Raw genomic sequence first — 18,385 nt, 5'->3', positions numbered from 1 at the left:
CACCGGGTCCCTCCAGCAAAATGATGTGGGCACACTGCCAAAGTGCGAGTGCTTTGCTACACAGGGGTTTATTCTAGTTCATTCTTTCTGACAAAATCCTTCTTAGATGGACAAAACCATGTGCACTGCAGGGGGGCAGATGTAACATGTGCAGAGAGAATTAGATTTGGGTGAGTTATTTTGTTTCTGTGCAGGGAAAATACTGACTGCATGATTTTACACTTCAATATAGATCTCACTTTGAAGAAAAACCCCACCCAAATCTAATTCTCTCTGCACAAGTTACATCTGCCCCACCCGCAGTGCACATGGTTTTGTCCATCTAAGAAGTATTTTGTCAGAAAGAATGGACTAGAATAACTCCCACAATGAGGAGCTCACAGAGCAGCCAGTGTTCCCACACACGTAGATCTCCAAACATCGCAATCTGCAATTTTCAGAGATTTGCTAACGAGTCTGAATTAGGCACTACAGTACATTCACACATTTACTATAGATGTGATAGAGGTTGTATAATTGGAACTGGGAGGTATGAGGCTGTTACAGAGATGACTGAGCAGAGGCATGGGAACGTTGTTCTAACAGGAACTAACAGATTGCTGACACATTTCTTGTGTGATGTGAGAGTCACTGGCTCCTTATGTGACTTATTTCTTGGTAATTATAATTGCAACATGTTTCTGATTATTTTAATCACGTTGCCTTAATTCCAAAACATTATTGGAAGAGAACAGACAGTTAGTCTCTAGTGAGATACTCTTAAGGGTGGAGAAAGACAAAAAATACACACACACACGTGCACACACACACACAGAAATGACTGGATTCAAAGTTGATTGGTGATCAGCAAATTCATAGATCAAGCGATTACTAAATGAGTGCGCATGGGTAAGGATCGTAGCACGCATGCGCAGACCCAAATAGCAAAGAAATTGCGTATGGATTGTAAACACAATGTGGCTGGAGGTTGACTAACAGGAAGCCAGCGTTTGGGGGTGGTAATCAGCAGTTTTCAGGGACGTCTGAAAAAACGTAGGCATGACCAGAGGTTTTCAGAGTGGGTCTCTGACGTTAGCACCGGCCTCGATCACCCTCATCAGTCCGGGCTGACCAGTCAGGGGGTTAATGGTTCGGCTGCGGAACATTAGTGTCCCCCGGCTGTGCCATTACCCTGCTGGCTGGTTTGGCACGGTGCTGGTTCTCAAAATACGGGGGACCCCTATTTATTTTGTCCCCCATATTGTGGGAACCAAGGCTGGCCCATGAGCCTGGTGCCGGTTTTAAAAATGACGGTTAAACACCTGTTTGGTTTGTTCTCTGAATTTTTAATACCAGGAACGGCTCTATGAGCCCAGGGCTTGTTACTGCCTTGTTGGGACCTGTTTTTAAAACTATTATTTTTTTCTACTTTTTTTTACACACGGCAGCCTGTCGATTCGTATTTGTATTTAATGGCCACATATACAGACGCCAAAAACAAATGCATACGGCCGCTTATGCCATCAGGGAAATAAAAATCCTTAATTTACGAATTTTAACGAGTATATTTTCACGAGAATACGGCAAATGTCGGTCATATAAATTCATAAATTTCCACCTATTCTTCTCTTTCCCTCTCTGCTGTATGAATATATTTCTATACTATTTTTTCTTTAAAGTACAAATTGCAGTTTCTGCAGTTCTATGAATTGTTACATAATTGTTTCACAGAAAGAGTATATAAATCAACATATAATTCTACTCAACATACTGTACAGGTAACTGTATAAGCATATACTGTATACAGTATGGGACGTAATAATACAGGGCGTAGACAGGTATCGGGATAACCCAGTGGGGAAGCGTGTGCTTTGGAGGCCCGTGTGCAAAACAAAGTATTTAGGCCCCCTCTTCCACCCCAACCCAAGTTCACAATATGCAGCACAGCAGGTGGTGACAGGGTGACAGTGTAAGGCGGGGGGGAGGCAGAGTGTGACAGAGAGGAAGAGTGAATGACAGGGGAAGACAGAGGGTAATGGGTATAAGCACAATGTGCTGCACAGTGTTGCTAACAGGGAGCATGTACCTTGGTGGAGACAGGAACACAGTGGCCCCTGTTTTATCTGTGACAGGGCCCCCAACCCCTTGGCTTTCCTCAGTTTGGCACTAGGTCAGATATACTCTGACTCTGCCAATTACACCGAGTGTGAGCTGCCTTTAATTCAGAGACATAAGCATTTTCAGAAAAACTGTACAGCTGCCTGTTACTTAGTGGCAGCATGTGATTGTGATCATCAGCGGTCATAGATGGCAGGACTCTGCTATCAGTCCAGAACACAAGGTCATCCCTGCCTCTCTAAGGGAAGGTCCAGGCCCCTCAGGCAGTGGTCCCCACCCTGTTCCATGCACTAGGCCAATCATTCAACATAGCTATAAATGGTCTGTAGGAGGGCCAGGGGATAACTCATTGCTGGTTTGGGCAGCAGTGGACCCCTTAGTCCACAGAGGCCCAGGTGAATGCACCTGATGCATCAATGGTAGTTTCGATATCCTGAAGCAGCAATAATAGTAACCGAGTAACATTGAAGTGAGTGTTGATAGCTTGACAAAGTCAAGACTGGACTATACATAGTATGGATACCCATCTGTAAAGAAACCATCAATAGTTTCACCTTCTGATGGTCATCCCTGCTTCACGATTCACACGCTTGTGGGTCAATGAGAGCATTTGTGTGGGGCAGAGTTGTCAGGGGCAGAGCTAAGCTATGGGTCTTCTGTACCATTGATGGTGGGAAACTTTCAGGTCCTCTCCTAAGTATTTCACACTGGGCATATACCATAAATGATTGGGTGCCGGATGACCTCCCGATGGGCTATTTTCCTTCAAGGGAGTCCATGACCCCCCATAGAAGGAGAATAAAACCTGTGGGTGGTGAGTGCAGCAAGCCACCGAGCCCGCAGCATGGCCAGCGCTTTGAGCCTGTAAGGCTCTTTATTGTTCTCGCCCCCTGTCAAAGTATTGGCAGTCGGGATTCCGATGTCAGTGTACTGACCATCAGATTCCAGACTGTTGGGCCGCTAGACCACACACAAAGGTGTTTTAATCATCAATGGGCAATGGCCATCCCTAATACTTAGTACAGATGAGGAAGACTGTTGCAGGGAGAGTGCTGGGCCAAAGGAAGTCAGTCTGAGGTGGTAAATGCCGAACGCTTAGTAGCAATGCATGAGACTAGTGGCTGAGGACGGGATGTACCAAGCACTGGCAGTACATCCTACTGCCCATCACAAGGATGCTCATTGCATATGTACTAACATAAATGATGAGTAACGCAAAGAGTTGCCCTTTGCGATTATTGCCTGTGTCTGTACTTCTGGGTCTGTGAGCCAAAAGTCCCTATGCAAATGCGCAGAGGGACACGAAAAGTGTGCAAATGGCTTCTGCTGTGATCAGCAGTATTTTTATGACCTGAGAACTCGTCAGACTTACATATGATTCATATTTGCCGAGTTGCCCGGCAGCCAAATACGGACGACCCTGAAGCATCACGCAGTTCAATCAGATCGATGCGATGCTTCTCTGCGTAAAATTTTTTAAAAATTAAATAACGAAATGGAAAAAAGCCTGGGGTCCTTTGAGCCGGTAATACGGGCCCCAAGCTTTTGTTTTTCTGTATTTCAAAGAGCCGTTGGCTGGTTATGCTTGAGGGGGATTGGACCCCAAGCAATTTTTTATTTATTTATTTTCTCAAAATTTTACACAGAGAAGCATGAACGGATTTGACCTGTGCAGGCTTCATCAATACGGATGGAAAATATGTCGCGTTTACCATTGGTATTTTTAGCCTTAGGAATGTTTGTAGATGAGCTGACCACCATAGAACTCTATGGACATATGCGGCCAAGTTCTGTCGATGGTCTACTCATTTGTACAGCCAAATTTGGCTTAACTTGCTGGTCGTAAAAACGGCAACTCAGCCGAATTCAGCTGTTTGTAAATTAGTCGAGCAAGGGTTCCCAGCCGTCATTAACATGAATGGGTACAAATGGGTGCATTCATACCATCATTCACATCATTCAGTGGCAAATCTATCATGGGTGCAGAGAGTGTACTGTACATTGGCCCCTTGGTCCAGTGGCGTCACACACTGTACAACTTGCACCCCTTCAAACAACTTACCTACTACTGCAGCTGTCTCTAGTGCCGGCTTCTTTTTTCTAGGACTAGACTATGCCAGTGTGCCAAGTTCTCACTGTGCATGGCTCATTTTTTAGATGGGGGAAGGCACTTAGACACTGTCTGCACAAGACTCCACTCCCCTCATAAGATGCCATAACATTGTGTTACCTAGTACAAGTAATATGTAGAATCTGAAGGATAGAGAATACCAATGCCTAAAAACTACTAGAATAAGTATACAATCTACTAAATTCTTCCCGCATGTTTTGTTTTGTTTAGCATAGTAATTAGTACAGGAGTTGTAAGTCTATACAACACAGGGGCAGATATATTAAGTCTGGAGAAGAGATACAGTGGAGATAAAGTGAAAGGAGATAATGCACCACCCAATCAAATCCCAACTGTCATTTTCAAAGGCAGTTCATTGGCTGGTGCTTTATCTCCTTTCACTTTATCTCCAGTTTATCTCTTCTCCAGGCTTAATACATCTGCCCCAATATGTTCTGCTTATATCATGAAATGAAATGAAAATAAGAATAATGTAATACATTCCATGTTTTCCTTTCTGAAATTTCTGGGTAAGGGGTCTCCTGAATGAAAGCTCCCATGCCTGTACGTCACATGAGACTCACACATCTCCCATTATCTGTAACTCCCCAGGACATTGGAAAGAGGATGGGCTTAGAGACGCACCGGCTGGCATCACTCTGGAAAGATCAGGCAGTTCTTGAAATAAATGTGGCTGTTCTTCACAGCTTCCAAGTAAGTTCTGCTGCCATATGCAAGATAAAATCAATACATAAATTATTTATGCATTGACAACATTTTCTCCCACCTGCAATGCATATTGTTTTGCCCATTTTGAGAACAAATTTGCCCTGCGATCAGGTCTGAATTAAGCCCATTGTATTTTATTTTTTGCAAGACTTACACATTTACTATTTCTATAATACCATAAAATATGTAGTAAAAGTGATCTCAGCTCTCCATATTCTACCGAGTAGCCTCTTCTTGTATTCTGCAACACCAGGGGCTTGGAGCAGGGCCACTTTAACATCAGTGTAGGCCCTGGGCAAAGCAATACACAGGGGCTCTACCCACTGATTCGTGTGAATACATGTAAAAGAATCATAACTAAACTCTGTTCTCCACATGCTTCCATACAGGGAATCAAATCACTGTCAGCACTGACTGGTGGACAGCTCCAGCCATCCACCAATTATTATGCAGACAGCCATTTAGGTGGAAATTTACTAAGCTGAATTCGTAGAAAAAAATTGTATTTTCATAGGAAAATACGATTTTTTGGGGCGTATTCGTATTTTTGGTATTTACTATGCCAAAAATACGAATTTTCGTATTCGTATTGATGGGACATTCGTATTTGTATTTACAAATACGAATGAATACACCATCGATAGAAAACGAAAGGAATCACCATTCAAAAGAATGGTGTTTTCTGATTTACTAAGCGGCGGTATTGAAAATACGTCTGCTAATTGGCGTAAAACGGCCACGAATGGTCGGCCAAATATGGCAGGAAAATACACTATATTTTCCTGTTGTATTTTTCAGAAGCCTGCACGGATCAGTCAGATCCGTTCAGGCTTCAGTGTAAAAAAAAATAGAAAATTAAATAAATACATTTAAAAAACGGTGTGGGGTCCCCCCCACAGCCGAAACCAGCACCAGGCTGAAAGAGCCGGGGCTGTTTAAAAAAAATCAGGGAACCCGGCAAATAGGGGTTCCCCGATTTTTTAAAACCAGCCCCAGGCTCCAGGGCTGGGTCTGGTTCCCAAAATACGGGGGACAAAATGACTAGGGGGCCCCCGTATTTTAAGAACCAGCCCCAGGCCAAACCAGCCAGCAGGGTAATGTCACAGCCGGGGGACACTTATTATATAAGGTCCCGCGGCCAAAACATTAACACTACTGACCAGTCAGCCTGGCCAGGGGCCCTGGGGGAGTGGGGACCCCCCCCCCTACTGGACTTACCTGACCAGGTACATACATAGCCCATACATACTTATACTTACCTATCTTGAGCCCGTAGGTAGGCCTCGGTCTTGGTCCGGTGTCCTGGTCTGGGTCCGTGTCGGCATCCAGGTCGGGGTCCGTGTCGGCATCCGGGACGGCATCCAGGTCCGGGGTCCGAAGTAATCCATAGGGGACCTGTGGAAGCAAATATCCTCTTCTATCCTGAAGTAGTCCAGGTTTTCGCAAAACTAAAAAACGCGAGTGTCCTGGTACCCTGTCGCCGAACTAATAGGAGAGACGCTGATGGTTCATGTTTAGCGCCTCTCCTCCGAATGATTCTATTGGCCGCCTAGCGGCCAATCAGGAGCCGCAATGCCGCAATGAACGCCCATCAACCCAGGAAATTGGTCATTGTGAAAGGGTCCAGCATTCTGGTTTTTCCACCCAGGTCTTGACCTGGGTTGGACCCGGAATGCTCTCGGATCCAGGCGCAGTGTGAGTGGGTATCCTGGGTCGATGTGACCCGGGTCCCGTTCACTGTAGTGTAAAGGCGCTGCTGGAAGATGCTGACGCCCCACCCCCACCTCAAGATGACGCCGCCAGCCCGGTTTTATGCTGTGTTGGGTGGCTAGTGTGAAAGCGCTTGCAAGTCAGATCGCAGCTGGGATTTTGGACCCAGCTTGCAAGCACTTGCGAGTGTGAAAGGGGTATTATTCTCCCTATATAATGAGAGATGTTATTTGCTCTGCATGAGTAGAAATTAAAACTTATTTTATGATATAGTATAGTATCATATACTGTAGTATAGGTTTTGCTCTTCATAAATAACCTAGTACATACAGTCTATGGCAAATTCACTTTCAATATTAATTTATGAAAAAAATGCAACAAGAGCCGATTTCATCGTATTGGTCTATGTACTAAGCCTTGGAGAGTGCTAGAGTACTAACAAAGCAGACCCTAACAGTCATTCTTCAAGTATTCCCTATACCACAGCAGTTAGGAGCTGGTTGGCTGGTACTTTATCTCAGCCACTTTATCTCTATCCAAGGCTTATAAGCCCCCAAATATATTAACATAATCTCAATTAAAGCTCATTATCTTTCTGCCAGAAACAAAATATAACAATAATGGATCACTATACCGCAGCAGAGTCCTTCATGAAACATATGGAGAATGAATACAGGCTTAGGGGAGGCTGCCCAGCGGATTGGGTTTGGCTGGTTCCACCAATATCGGGAAGCATCACTTCAGTGTTTCACCAGGAAATGCTCAACTACATTCTGAGCCCCTTCTACTATTATCAGGTAAGGCCAGCACAAAATCATAGTCTAAACATATTTCACCAAATGTCTATGTTGCAGTTGTGTACAATGGTAGCATGTATAGCAACAGCTTCTACACATGTTGCTTCCAAGCAAAACCTATTTATATTCTACTATTCATTAAAATGTTATGAAGTCCAAACATAGGGGTCATTCAGAACTGATTGCTGGGCTTCAAATGTTCAGAGCCTAACGATCAGGTAAACGCTCCCCGCCAGAGTTCCCCACGCCCAAGTGCACGGCTGTGAATACCATTCACAATAACTCAGCATTGAATGGTTTCCTCCATGTTGGCTGCAATGAGCAAGTCTATATTTACTCGGCACTGCGATAGCCATAGGGGGAAGGAGGCAGCTGATGATGTCAGTGGCCCTCCCTCCCAACGGCTGGCCTGACTTTTCTGGGGCACTCCCAGAAAACAAGGGCGTGCCGCCCCCAAACGCCTGGCGCCTATCACTCAAGTTGTGAAGGCCAGAGATGATCGTATGGATCTTTGATAATCACTTGGGCTGTGAATTCGCAGTCAAGCGATTGGGTCTGAATGACCCCCATAATCACGAAGGGCAAAATGCATCATATAATTATGATAATGCAACAAGAAACATACTGTAAACCTGTTAGACATGAAACGGATACTAGACATGATCCAAAGGAGCTTACAATCTAAACTGATAGAAAAGGTAGTATAAACACCAATTCTGGCTGCTGGTTAGGGACGTGTGATTATAACTGGTGTTAGGCGTTATAGTGTAAGACAGTGTCTGGTAGTGTGGGGCAGAGACAGCAATTCTCTACGAACGATGGGAGCTGCTTTGTAGAAGTCTTGTAGTTATGTATGGTATAAGGAAAGGAGAGGGGTGGATATTATGGACAGGGCAACTGGCAGAGTATTGTATTTATGAGGGAGGTTGGGAGTATAGGTGGGACACCAGTAATACCCAATAACTAAGGTACTCCCACAGAAATGGCTGGCTGAGGATACGGTTTAACCCCTTCAGTGGCAATCCCGAGAATTTTCCGGGCTGTGCCTCAGTGCCCAGTCTGGCAAGCCTGGAAAATTCTCGGGATTGCCACTGTTTGGAGCCGGGCAGCGCTGCTGAGTTCACTCACTGATCTCAGGCAGCGTCGCATTGACTGGCTCCCTCCCCTCTGCGGCACCGCCTCCTCCCTCATCCTCCCTCCTCCCCTCCGGGTTTACTATTGAAGTCCCCAGCGCCGCCTTATGACAAGCTGGCTGCCGGGGACAGCGACGCGGCGCGTTGGACGCAGGTCCGGGCAGCCGCTGATTGACAGTGCAGCGGCGCTGCCCGGACCCAGGAAGGTAGTGGTGTTTTTTTTTTAAGGGAGCGCTCCCCATAAAAAACTTGCCCAGTGGGGAGCGCTACCCCCCAAAAAAACCACCACTGAAGGGGTTAATCTAAAAAAATGATGAATTATGGATAATTATGGGTAAGACAAGAATGGTCTAAAGTCCAATTCAGACCTGTTTGCACGGCGACAAATGCACACAGAGCCCGATTATCGATGAACTGCTCATGTGTTTTGGCCACATTGAGCATGCGCAATGTCTGGCTGTGCTCAAGTCTTGCAACTTTTTCTGTTCGCTGGCTGTACGCAAGTTGATTGACATGCAGTGGGCGTGTGGAACTGGATGTTTCATGGGAGTGTCAAGAAAACGGCTTGGCGTGCCCAAAAAATAACGGGAGTGACAGGCAAAAAAGCCTTTGTGATGTCAGCAGCAGCACGCATATGCCTGTTTTATATCGCAGCGCTGAGTAAGTCTGGGGCTATGCAGCAATGCAATGACTTGTGGCAAGTGTAAAAATCATTCGATGGTGAGCCTGTTTCAAAGGATTTTGGACATATTTGCATGGGTGTTAAAGGAGGTGCACCTGTACACATTCATTCACACAGTCGGGCCCTTCCATGCATAAACTTCTGCAAAGTAAAATACGTTGGCTCAATATACACAAAAATACATATATTTTGCTACGGTTTCATTTTCAACTATTTGTGCAGCTCATTTAAATATAATATAAAATATATCATATAAAATGTTTACTAGACAACCAGGAGTGTTTTGCATATAATATTATTTCCATAACAGTAACAAAACCACCACAAATCAGATGCCAATTAAATCTAGCCCCTGACTACAATGTAAATTGTGATCTTTTGTGTATTTGCACAAGCGTCCCCTGAAAACTCACCTCTACAGGCAAGCCTATCATATTTAACTTCCAGTGGCGTAAGTTCGTTCCAGATGCCCGGAGGCAAGATATATATATTGGTCCCCTACCCCCCCCCCCCCCCCCACACACACACACACATACACAACACAACCCAATAAAACCTTATATAAAATTATATTTCTGTTAAGAAATATAGATATATAACATATATTTCTCAGAACTCAGCAACAGAAGTAATATAGTTGGCTTTTAAATAACTGATTTATACTTGCATGGTTAGGAGAGGTGCCCCCTTGGGAGCAGGAGCCCAGCAGCAGATGACTCCATTGCCTCCCAGAGTTCTGCCTCTGTTAAGTTCCACATGCATAACCCTCTGAGGCTCTTATATATCATACAGCTTCCCTTGGTGGGACTGCTATGCTATTACTGGTGCCTGTCCTTGTGTTTCCCTCCTATATCCCTATAGATTGTAAGCTTGCAGCAGGGCCCTCCTACCTCCAAGTCTGTCTGTTATTACCCAGTTTGTTTTATCACTGCCTACAATTGCAAAGCGCAATGGAATCTGCTGCGCTATATAAGAAACTGTAAATAAAAGAAAAACTAATAAAGTCCATAAAATACTTTTTTAAAACCATTTTCTAAAATACTTTTTTAGATTGATGCCTGGAAAACTCACGTGTGGCATGATGAGAGACGCAAATTACAGAAGAAAAAATTCAAGCTTGGCGCTATTGCAAAGTAAGAAAATAATGTTTTCCCAGCAGATATCTGAATGGGAGCTAAGGCTCTGCTGCTTGTAAATAGCACTAAATGGCTGTAGTCACAGACATTCTATCTGACAGGTCAATAGAGTTATTTATGGAGTCACAAACATTGATATAATAGAATAAGCCGGCTGCCGATGGTAGATAATTCTCAGCCTGCACTTGGCTGACAGACATGCATTGTGGGAGAATAATTTGCTGGGCTCATAGGAAGTAAAGGTTGAATCACTTTGCTGAAGTACAGTAGTTGGTGCACTAATCTGATCTGCTTTGCCAGCTGCTGATGTGTAACTGTACTCATACTGTACTTACTATTTCAGGGCAGTCCTTTTTGCTTCAACGCTTCTAAGAAAATCTATGGCTGCCAGAACAAAGGCAACTATTCTCTATGCAACAGAAACAGGAAAATCTGAGACATTTGCCAAAAAACTGCAAACATTATTTAGCTATGCTTTCAACGCGGAGGTAAGGCAACATGTAAAGTGCACCAGTCACTGCAGAGATTGGATCTTAGTAAATAAACTGCATTCTCATGACACACAATATGGCTGCCTACAGTGTGTGCTAGGTGACAAGAGCTACTGATGCGAAATAGGGAAGTAAACCTGTCTTCTTTATTAAATATTTATTTGACATTACACAGCACAAACTATATATACATAGAAAGATAAATAATTAGATAATCAGATAGATAGATAGATTTTTTCATTTTTTTTGTTTAAGAATATCTTCTATACATGTGATCACTCCTATGCATGACTGAGACTGAGGAAGCCGCTTTAATGGGCAGTATTGCCTGTTGCCCCCAGGGCCACCGAGAGGTATGCCTGGTCCTGGTAAAATTTTGGGTGTGTGGTCTAATCACAGGAGGCTTGGCCCTCACCGCGATTAGCATACGCCTCCAAAATGTTTAGGGGAGGTGAAAAAACACTCTAAAGTCGTGAAAGGAGTGTTATTGCCACCCCCCCCCCAGCAGCAGCACACCTACACCATGTGCTGTGCTGACAGCAGGCTCAGCATGAGCTCTCACACTGTCAGTGAGACGCTCATGCTGAGCCTGCTGTCAGCACAGCACATACTGTAGGTGTGTGCTGCTGCCTGGGATGAACAGAAGGGGAAAGGGGTGGGGGGGATCTGACGGGGGTCGGACCAGGGCCCCCACCGGGCCCATCCAGCAAGTCTGGGCCCGGGCTATTAGTACCCGCTCCTCCCCCAACTCTCGGTGGCCCTGATTGCCCCACATGATGCCCCACACAGTAATGCTCACTGTACCATAGACCTGTATCTGTAATAGGGATATGCCTGCACTGTCTCCTATCTACTTTGTTATACATTGGAACTAATGCACATAATTTTAAACCATGTGTGACAATCCTGACTAGGTCTTGGAGCTAACAAGTTTGATTGTAGGTCATCTGTATGGAGGACTATAATATCAGCAGTTTGCATAAAGAAACTCTTCTCCTGGTGGTGACAAGCACATTTGGAAATGGAGACTGCCCTGGTAATGGAGAGGTAGGTACCTTAATACTAAGTACTAATAGCACATGTTGCACATCAAGAAACTCAGCTTAGACCAGTATTCCCAGTTACTGTACTCGCCTATTGGGGAAGCTCCAGGAATTACAATACACCCTCCATCAGTTTCTATGTGACGTATGCAGCCATTAAATATAATCATGCAAAATTCAAAAAAAAAAATAATAGTAATTGAAAGCTTATAATGTGAAATATTGACAGAAATGCATCTTATCACCTGGGGCAGATGCTGATTAGGAGACGTTCTGGCCACAGGGAGGTGAGGAAACTGGGATTTTGATGTAAAAATGGTGCAATTTTATAATAGAATGTCCCCTCTTCAGGCTTCAGCGGCCCCAGGGGGACACTTTTCTCTGCTCACTATTGCTGGCTGAGATAGTATATCAGTGCAGCCACATTGGCACAAGTGTGAGCCTGTGAGGGGACTGCTGCAGGAGCTAGTGTTCCTCCTCTAGGTTGTGCTGTTAGTGGGCAAAACACCTGGGGTACAATAATAGACATGGGCCCCCCTCTTTTGGCATCTCTAGGACATTTGCCTCCTAAGGGACCTCTCAGCTTTGGGGGTCAAGGCCGTCTTAACGCATGGGCTTGATGGGCAGTTGCCTAAGGACCCCATAATGCTAGGAACCCAAAGCCCAAGCCTTCCATCCCAGGCATCGGAAAGCCCCTCCCCAATCTGTGGGTTCCCACCCTGCACTGCACCCACCTATATCAGCCTATGGCAGCAGAAGCTGAGTACCAGACGCAGAAGGGGGAGCAAACTGTACCAGCAGGCCCGGAGGGTTGGGGTCTGGGAGCTACCTGATGCGAGGCATACATTGTGGTTACACAGCTGCAAAAAGAAAATATTTCAGTTTAATACAAGTTCAAAGTATATCTCTTCAGAATCTACAAAATAGATGATCTAGTACATCCTGAAACAAAGTATCCTACACCCTCGTTATCTACCATATACACATTTCCTGAATTGTGCTAGGCTGCCATACATCTATTAACATGAAAAAAGCCCATTAGGCAAACGTACTCTTTAAAGAAACTCCTTTTAATAAAACCATTTGTTATCGCTATGCACGCATGATAGTAATGTTCCTACAGTATGTACAGTATGCATATTTACAGCTTTTGGTTTATTTCTATAGAAATTCAAGAAATCAATTTGTAATATGGAAACACTGGAAGAAACATTAAGGTACTAATGGCAACCCAAATCTCTATGCACTATCTCTTTGCCCTCTTTATGCTGTGGTGTAGTATAAGTAAGTAGCATAGCATCAATGTGACAATGATTGGTGCACACTGAGGGGTAATTTTACTAAGATGGGATGTTTCCCATAGCAACCAATGAGAATATATCTATTATCTTCTAGAAGGCGCTAACTAAAATGTAGAAACTGATTGGCCGGTATGGGCAACATCCAATCTTCATAGATTTATCCCTGAGAGTGCCTCCATCTCCAAGGTGGCATATGCTGGTTCACCTCATGCTATTTCCGCCCTCTCTCTATCTGCTCCTCCATCCCCCTTATTGCCTTGCTCTCTCTCTCTCTGTGGGATATATTACTATATGTACTAACATATGCGATTAGCATCGCAATGAGGTGACGGAGGCCCCTTGCGATACCTGTGATGTGGTGTGCGGGGGTCTCATCCCTGGGCTCTCCATCTTCAGCTCTAGTTCTTCCTGGATGGGAAGCAGGTGTCCTGGGCGCCTCCTCCTCACACCTGCAGCCGGAAGGACCTCCGGCTGTGTTGCTAGGGGGAGGAGAAGTTTGGCAGAGGTACAGTATAACGGCCAGGAAGTGGGGTCGGCGTCTGCGGTGGGTTGCAGCAGGCAGCGATAGGATATCATCACCCAAAGGTGGTGATACCCTGGCCATCAAAAACGCGGTGGCCGGGTCATAATACATTTGAAAATGCATTTTTACCTTAGTACATCCCGCCCTCTCTCTCTCTCGATTTGTGTCAGGAGAAGGAGCAGGGATAAGTGTGCTACCAAACATTATGTACAAAGTCTGAGTGCTACAGATCATGCTTTAATCCTTTTAGAACATCTAAAGCATGATCCGTAGCACTTTCATCATTTATTTGTTATGTTATTTTTTTGATAAACGATGCTTGTCTATATGTCTCAGGAATACTAATTATCACAACAGGTATGCAGTGTTTGGCCTTGGCTCCAGCATGTACCCACAGTTTTGTGCATTTGCTCATACCCTGGACCAGAAGTTGGCACAGCTTGGAGCCTCTCAGATCAGCTCTACTGGTGAAGGAGATGAGCTCAATGGACAAGAAGAGGCCTTTGCAACATGGGCTGTCCACACATTTAAGGTACAGTACAATACATGTTCAACCTGTATACAATATACAGTTTGTACAGTGTCTATCTATCTATCTATCTATCTATCTATCTATCTATCTATCTATGTACAGTACTTGCCCTCATTTCCATTTGTACTGTAAATCACTATTTTCTTGTTTTGTTCCTTTTGCTCATATATGTATTGTCAGGCGCTGCGGAACCCTTGTGGCACCATATATATAAATTATAATAATGATCCCCAGTGGCAGTATACAAGTTCGCTATTTTACATTATTGAATGTTGACATGACTGTTGTCTACCTAAAGTCCCTATGGACATTCTCCGTGTTAACATTTAGAATCTCTTGACCTTTTGGTGTTGAACTTCTAACTGGATATCTAAATGCAGGCAAGATTCTGCATGTATTTTCAATCATGCGATATGGCCAGGTTAAGGGCTAACACTGAATCAGCCCTTATATGTGACACCAGCTACTGCAGCCATTCCTGTAGTGTTAGATTTATGATATAGTAATCATTATTAACAATTGATAGCATGTCTGTATCTTTTCTAGAATGCCTGTGAAGTATTCAAGATTCGGGACAGACACAGAATTATATTGCCCAAATTATATACCTCAACAGAAGGTTGGAAACCGGAAAATTATCGTCTGGTGAATGAAGCACAGCCATTAGACCGCATCAAAGGTATACCGGGAATGATACGCGCTATTGATGCAAAGTTATTTACACCATAAAAGGCCAAATCTCAAAATGTTGTTTTTAACTTTAACTTTAACAAGAAGATGAGGCCTACACATCACATGATGTGTGCAGGTCAGGATCAGTACCACTTAACCCAGGCTTACACACTTACATCCTTGCTTGGTTTTAAACATATTTATTAAATGCGTAGAAAGTTTCATTAAATTGGATTACAGTTTTGCATGCAAAAGCAAATATTAAGTAACAAGAAGTAACAAGAAGTGAAATGTAAATAAAAATATAAAATGTATTTACTCCCACAGAATGTATAGGAGATTGAAATTGGAAAAATCATAAAAATGTCATTTGTGGGCCAATTAGGAGTGGGCGGGACTAATATGTTGCTATTTCCTTCTCTAAAGACCTGCCATTATGCCGTGAGGAGGGTGACGCTTAACAACACTAACAATTAGGCATCAATAAAAGTTTAAAAAACCTTTCCCATACAGAACAATAAACATTTGCTGAAATACTAAAGTGTAATAATATGGAAGAAGAAGTATGGTCCTTAACCCCCCCCCCCCCCCCATTACCCTCTCCTGGTGCTAGCGCAAGTTCCAGGAATACGTAGATATGCAAAGATGCTTCTTTCTGCATGAACAGTATAGTAGCATATGCAGTGCACATGGCTGACTTCTCCTGTCATGCTTTGGGCCCGTGCCTTGCTCTGCTACGGCTTAGCACACTTATAATAGGAGTCCACGTGTACAGTAAAGCATTAAAAAAGTCCCCCCCAAAAATGTAATAAATTAGGAAAAACTCATGTCGATCATTTCATATGTTGACCTTTTGCCAATGCCAACCTACTGCATGTCAACCTTTGGTCAACATGGAACTGTTTGGTTTCGACCTATTTACTTTTGAGCTATACATTGTAGACCTATCATCCTGTTCCATTTATGGATTGAGAAAAATATTCAAATGAAATGTACAATATTTGAAAAAATCAAAGGCTATATAGTAATGTTTGTAGATCATTGCTGATCTGTAATATGTTAGTCTCTGATGCTACATTTGGCATTGTAGCTGTACCATATGCTGGTCATTGCGTGCATCTTAAATATCTGGATAGCTCTCAGCGCTGGTCTTGTAAACTCCATCTAAGCTATTCTTGATTTGGTCAGTGATCCTTCTGTAGTCTGTAATTTCATCCTTAGACATGCGAGGGAATTAATTCTCACTTGGATAAGTTGATATGTTCATTATAAACCTAAGGGTATATCAGCAGCCCTCACCTCAAGGCAACCTGGCGTGGACACACAGCAGCAGAAGTTTTAGCTCAACCAGCAGTTAGCGACAGGCAAAGCAGTTTACCCAAAGTGCACCCAACCGTACGCTGTAATCAGTGAGCAGTACAATTTGCTTTTCATAAAAGTGAGGGAATGGAGAATGGAACATACTGAGGAGTGTGTTCTTTGTAGCTCGTGTTTCCCAGGCACTGCACCTGTTGGCTGACCGTTTTATCATGGTAATATTATAATATTAGGAAGTCCAGCGTACATGTTTCCAGCTACTATACAATTCCCGATCAGCCCAATCTTCATGCATCACACTTGGTTCATTGTTGCCCAACATCTGTCTAATAGCGGAGATCAGGATAAGGCGCGGTCCCTGTGTACTAAGGAAACAGGCTGCAGAATGATATGCACATTAAAAGACGAGGAAGGGAAACACTTCACCCTCCCTCGCCATAAGACAGGCTGAATTTATTATTTAAGAGAATAATGAATAGCTAATACAGCATATAAAAAATGGCCTTATTGGCTGTAATATTGATAGTAATTAACAAAAACGGTGTGAAATAGTTCATATATACACAAGAGATAACTACCTATTAGCCCTTACGGATTCAGACCTCCTCAACAGTGAAGGCAAAATAATAAAAACGGTACTTGTGTAATAGCACGGCGCCCGTTATGTAGTTAGCGTAGCGGCGCTGTCAGAATCAGCGTAGTGTTTGCGCGCCCAGCGTAGTCAGCTTCGTTATCAGATTCAGCGTAGTGTTCTAGTGGCCAGCGTAGTCAGCATCCCTGTCAGATTTGGCGTACTGTTCCCGCGGCCAGCGTAGTCAGTCAGCGTTACGCAGTTACCGTAGTCAGTCAGAGGTGAAGGTGAAGTGACTGCATAATGGCTGCAGAACCTGTCACAATGTTTATCCAACTGCAGACAGAGGAGGAGTCAGTGTTTTTTTTTTCAGCAGCACCATTTGCTGCCAGTGACACAAACCTGTGTTAATGGACACCCAATGCGCCTGAGTATGAAGGAGTGCATATGGCGCTGCCATATTAAAACCTGTCGTAAGAAGGTCAGTCTCCATGCGGGACATTGGTTTCCGGGGTGCCGTATCCCATTTCTGACCCTCATACGTTTCATTTATTCATGGGCAGAGGAGCTCACAAGCATATCCTTCTGTGAGCGACAACTGAAGTTGTCAAATAAAACTACAGTGCTATACAATAACCTGATGCGGGAGGCCTGCACCGTGCACTTAATGTCGCAGCCCCAACGCTGCAGAGGAAAAGTAATATTGGATGCGTGCGGCCTCAACAATGGCTGTTTGGAAGCATATCCAGAGACACTGGTGACTGTTTTGTTACGCCTGTTGACAGACGTGACTCCAGCACCCTGATGGTCGCCATAAACAAATATATAGAACCGGGGACAACTATATACTCAGATTGCTGGCACGCATATAACACCAAGCAGCTGAAGCAGGCAGGGTACCACCATGCACGGGTGAACCACCGCTACAATTTTGTTGATCCGGAGACTGGGGCTCACACCCAAAATATTGAACGCCTTTGGGGATCGTGTAAGTGGCGCAACAAAAGGCAAAGGGGCACTGCGCGCCAGAATCTGGACTCCGACCTACAGGAATTTATGTGGTGCAAAACTCTCGGCGCAGAAAATGCTTTCCAGCGTATTCTTTATGCCTTAACTCTGCTCCCACAGGCTGACAAAGCAGACGACACAGATACAAACACAACTGCATCCACTTCTGTTGCAGTTTCTATGAATGCAGAATCAGAAGAATAACTGTTTTATTATTATTCTTTGGTCTTTATTATTTGATATTATTGTACTTTGTTGAGTTGATTTTTTTTATTCTTTATTATTAACTAAAATCCAGTTAACAGTTAACACATGTCGTCATTACTGTCTCAGATGTATGACATGAAGCGCGGCGAGCGGACACGTTACGTGTCCTCCCAACTTGTTCATACCCCCACTATCCCTGTCGGCGTGGAGTTGATTTCATAAAGTGTAGCGAGCGCAGTGAGCCACCGAGCCCGAAGCGTGGCGAGCGGACGCAGATTACTTCACATGTATTCCGCGTCCGCTCACCATGCTTCAGGCTTGGTGGC

At 44.1% G+C, this 18,385-nt stretch overlaps 1 protein-coding gene across 1 annotated transcript in view; it reads left to right on the top strand.

Annotated features, from left to right (window-relative positions):
• The window catches only part of NOS2 (nitric oxide synthase 2), a 59,551-nt gene that overhangs the window by 16,918 nt on the left and 24,248 nt on the right, over window positions 1–18,385 (top strand). The window contains exons 10-17 of the mRNA XM_083170682.1: window positions 4,820–4,921; window positions 7,249–7,443; window positions 10,309–10,391; window positions 10,738–10,882; window positions 11,828–11,932; window positions 13,096–13,145; window positions 14,110–14,284; window positions 14,831–14,963. Coding sequence (XP_083026808.1) covers window positions 4,820–4,921; window positions 7,249–7,443; window positions 10,309–10,391; window positions 10,738–10,882; window positions 11,828–11,932; window positions 13,096–13,145; window positions 14,110–14,284; window positions 14,831–14,963 — 988 coding nt within the window. The remainder of the gene's footprint in view (window positions 1–4,819; window positions 4,922–7,248; window positions 7,444–10,308; window positions 10,392–10,737; window positions 10,883–11,827; window positions 11,933–13,095; window positions 13,146–14,109; window positions 14,285–14,830; window positions 14,964–18,385) is intronic.

Source organism: Crinia signifera, chromosome 2 (genome assembly GCF_055691185.1).
Source record: "Crinia signifera chromosome 2, ASM5569118v1, whole genome shotgun sequence".
Taxonomy (NCBI): Eukaryota; Metazoa; Chordata; class Amphibia; order Anura; family Myobatrachidae; genus Crinia; species Crinia signifera.
This window is presented reverse-complemented; position numbering and strand designations above follow the sequence as displayed.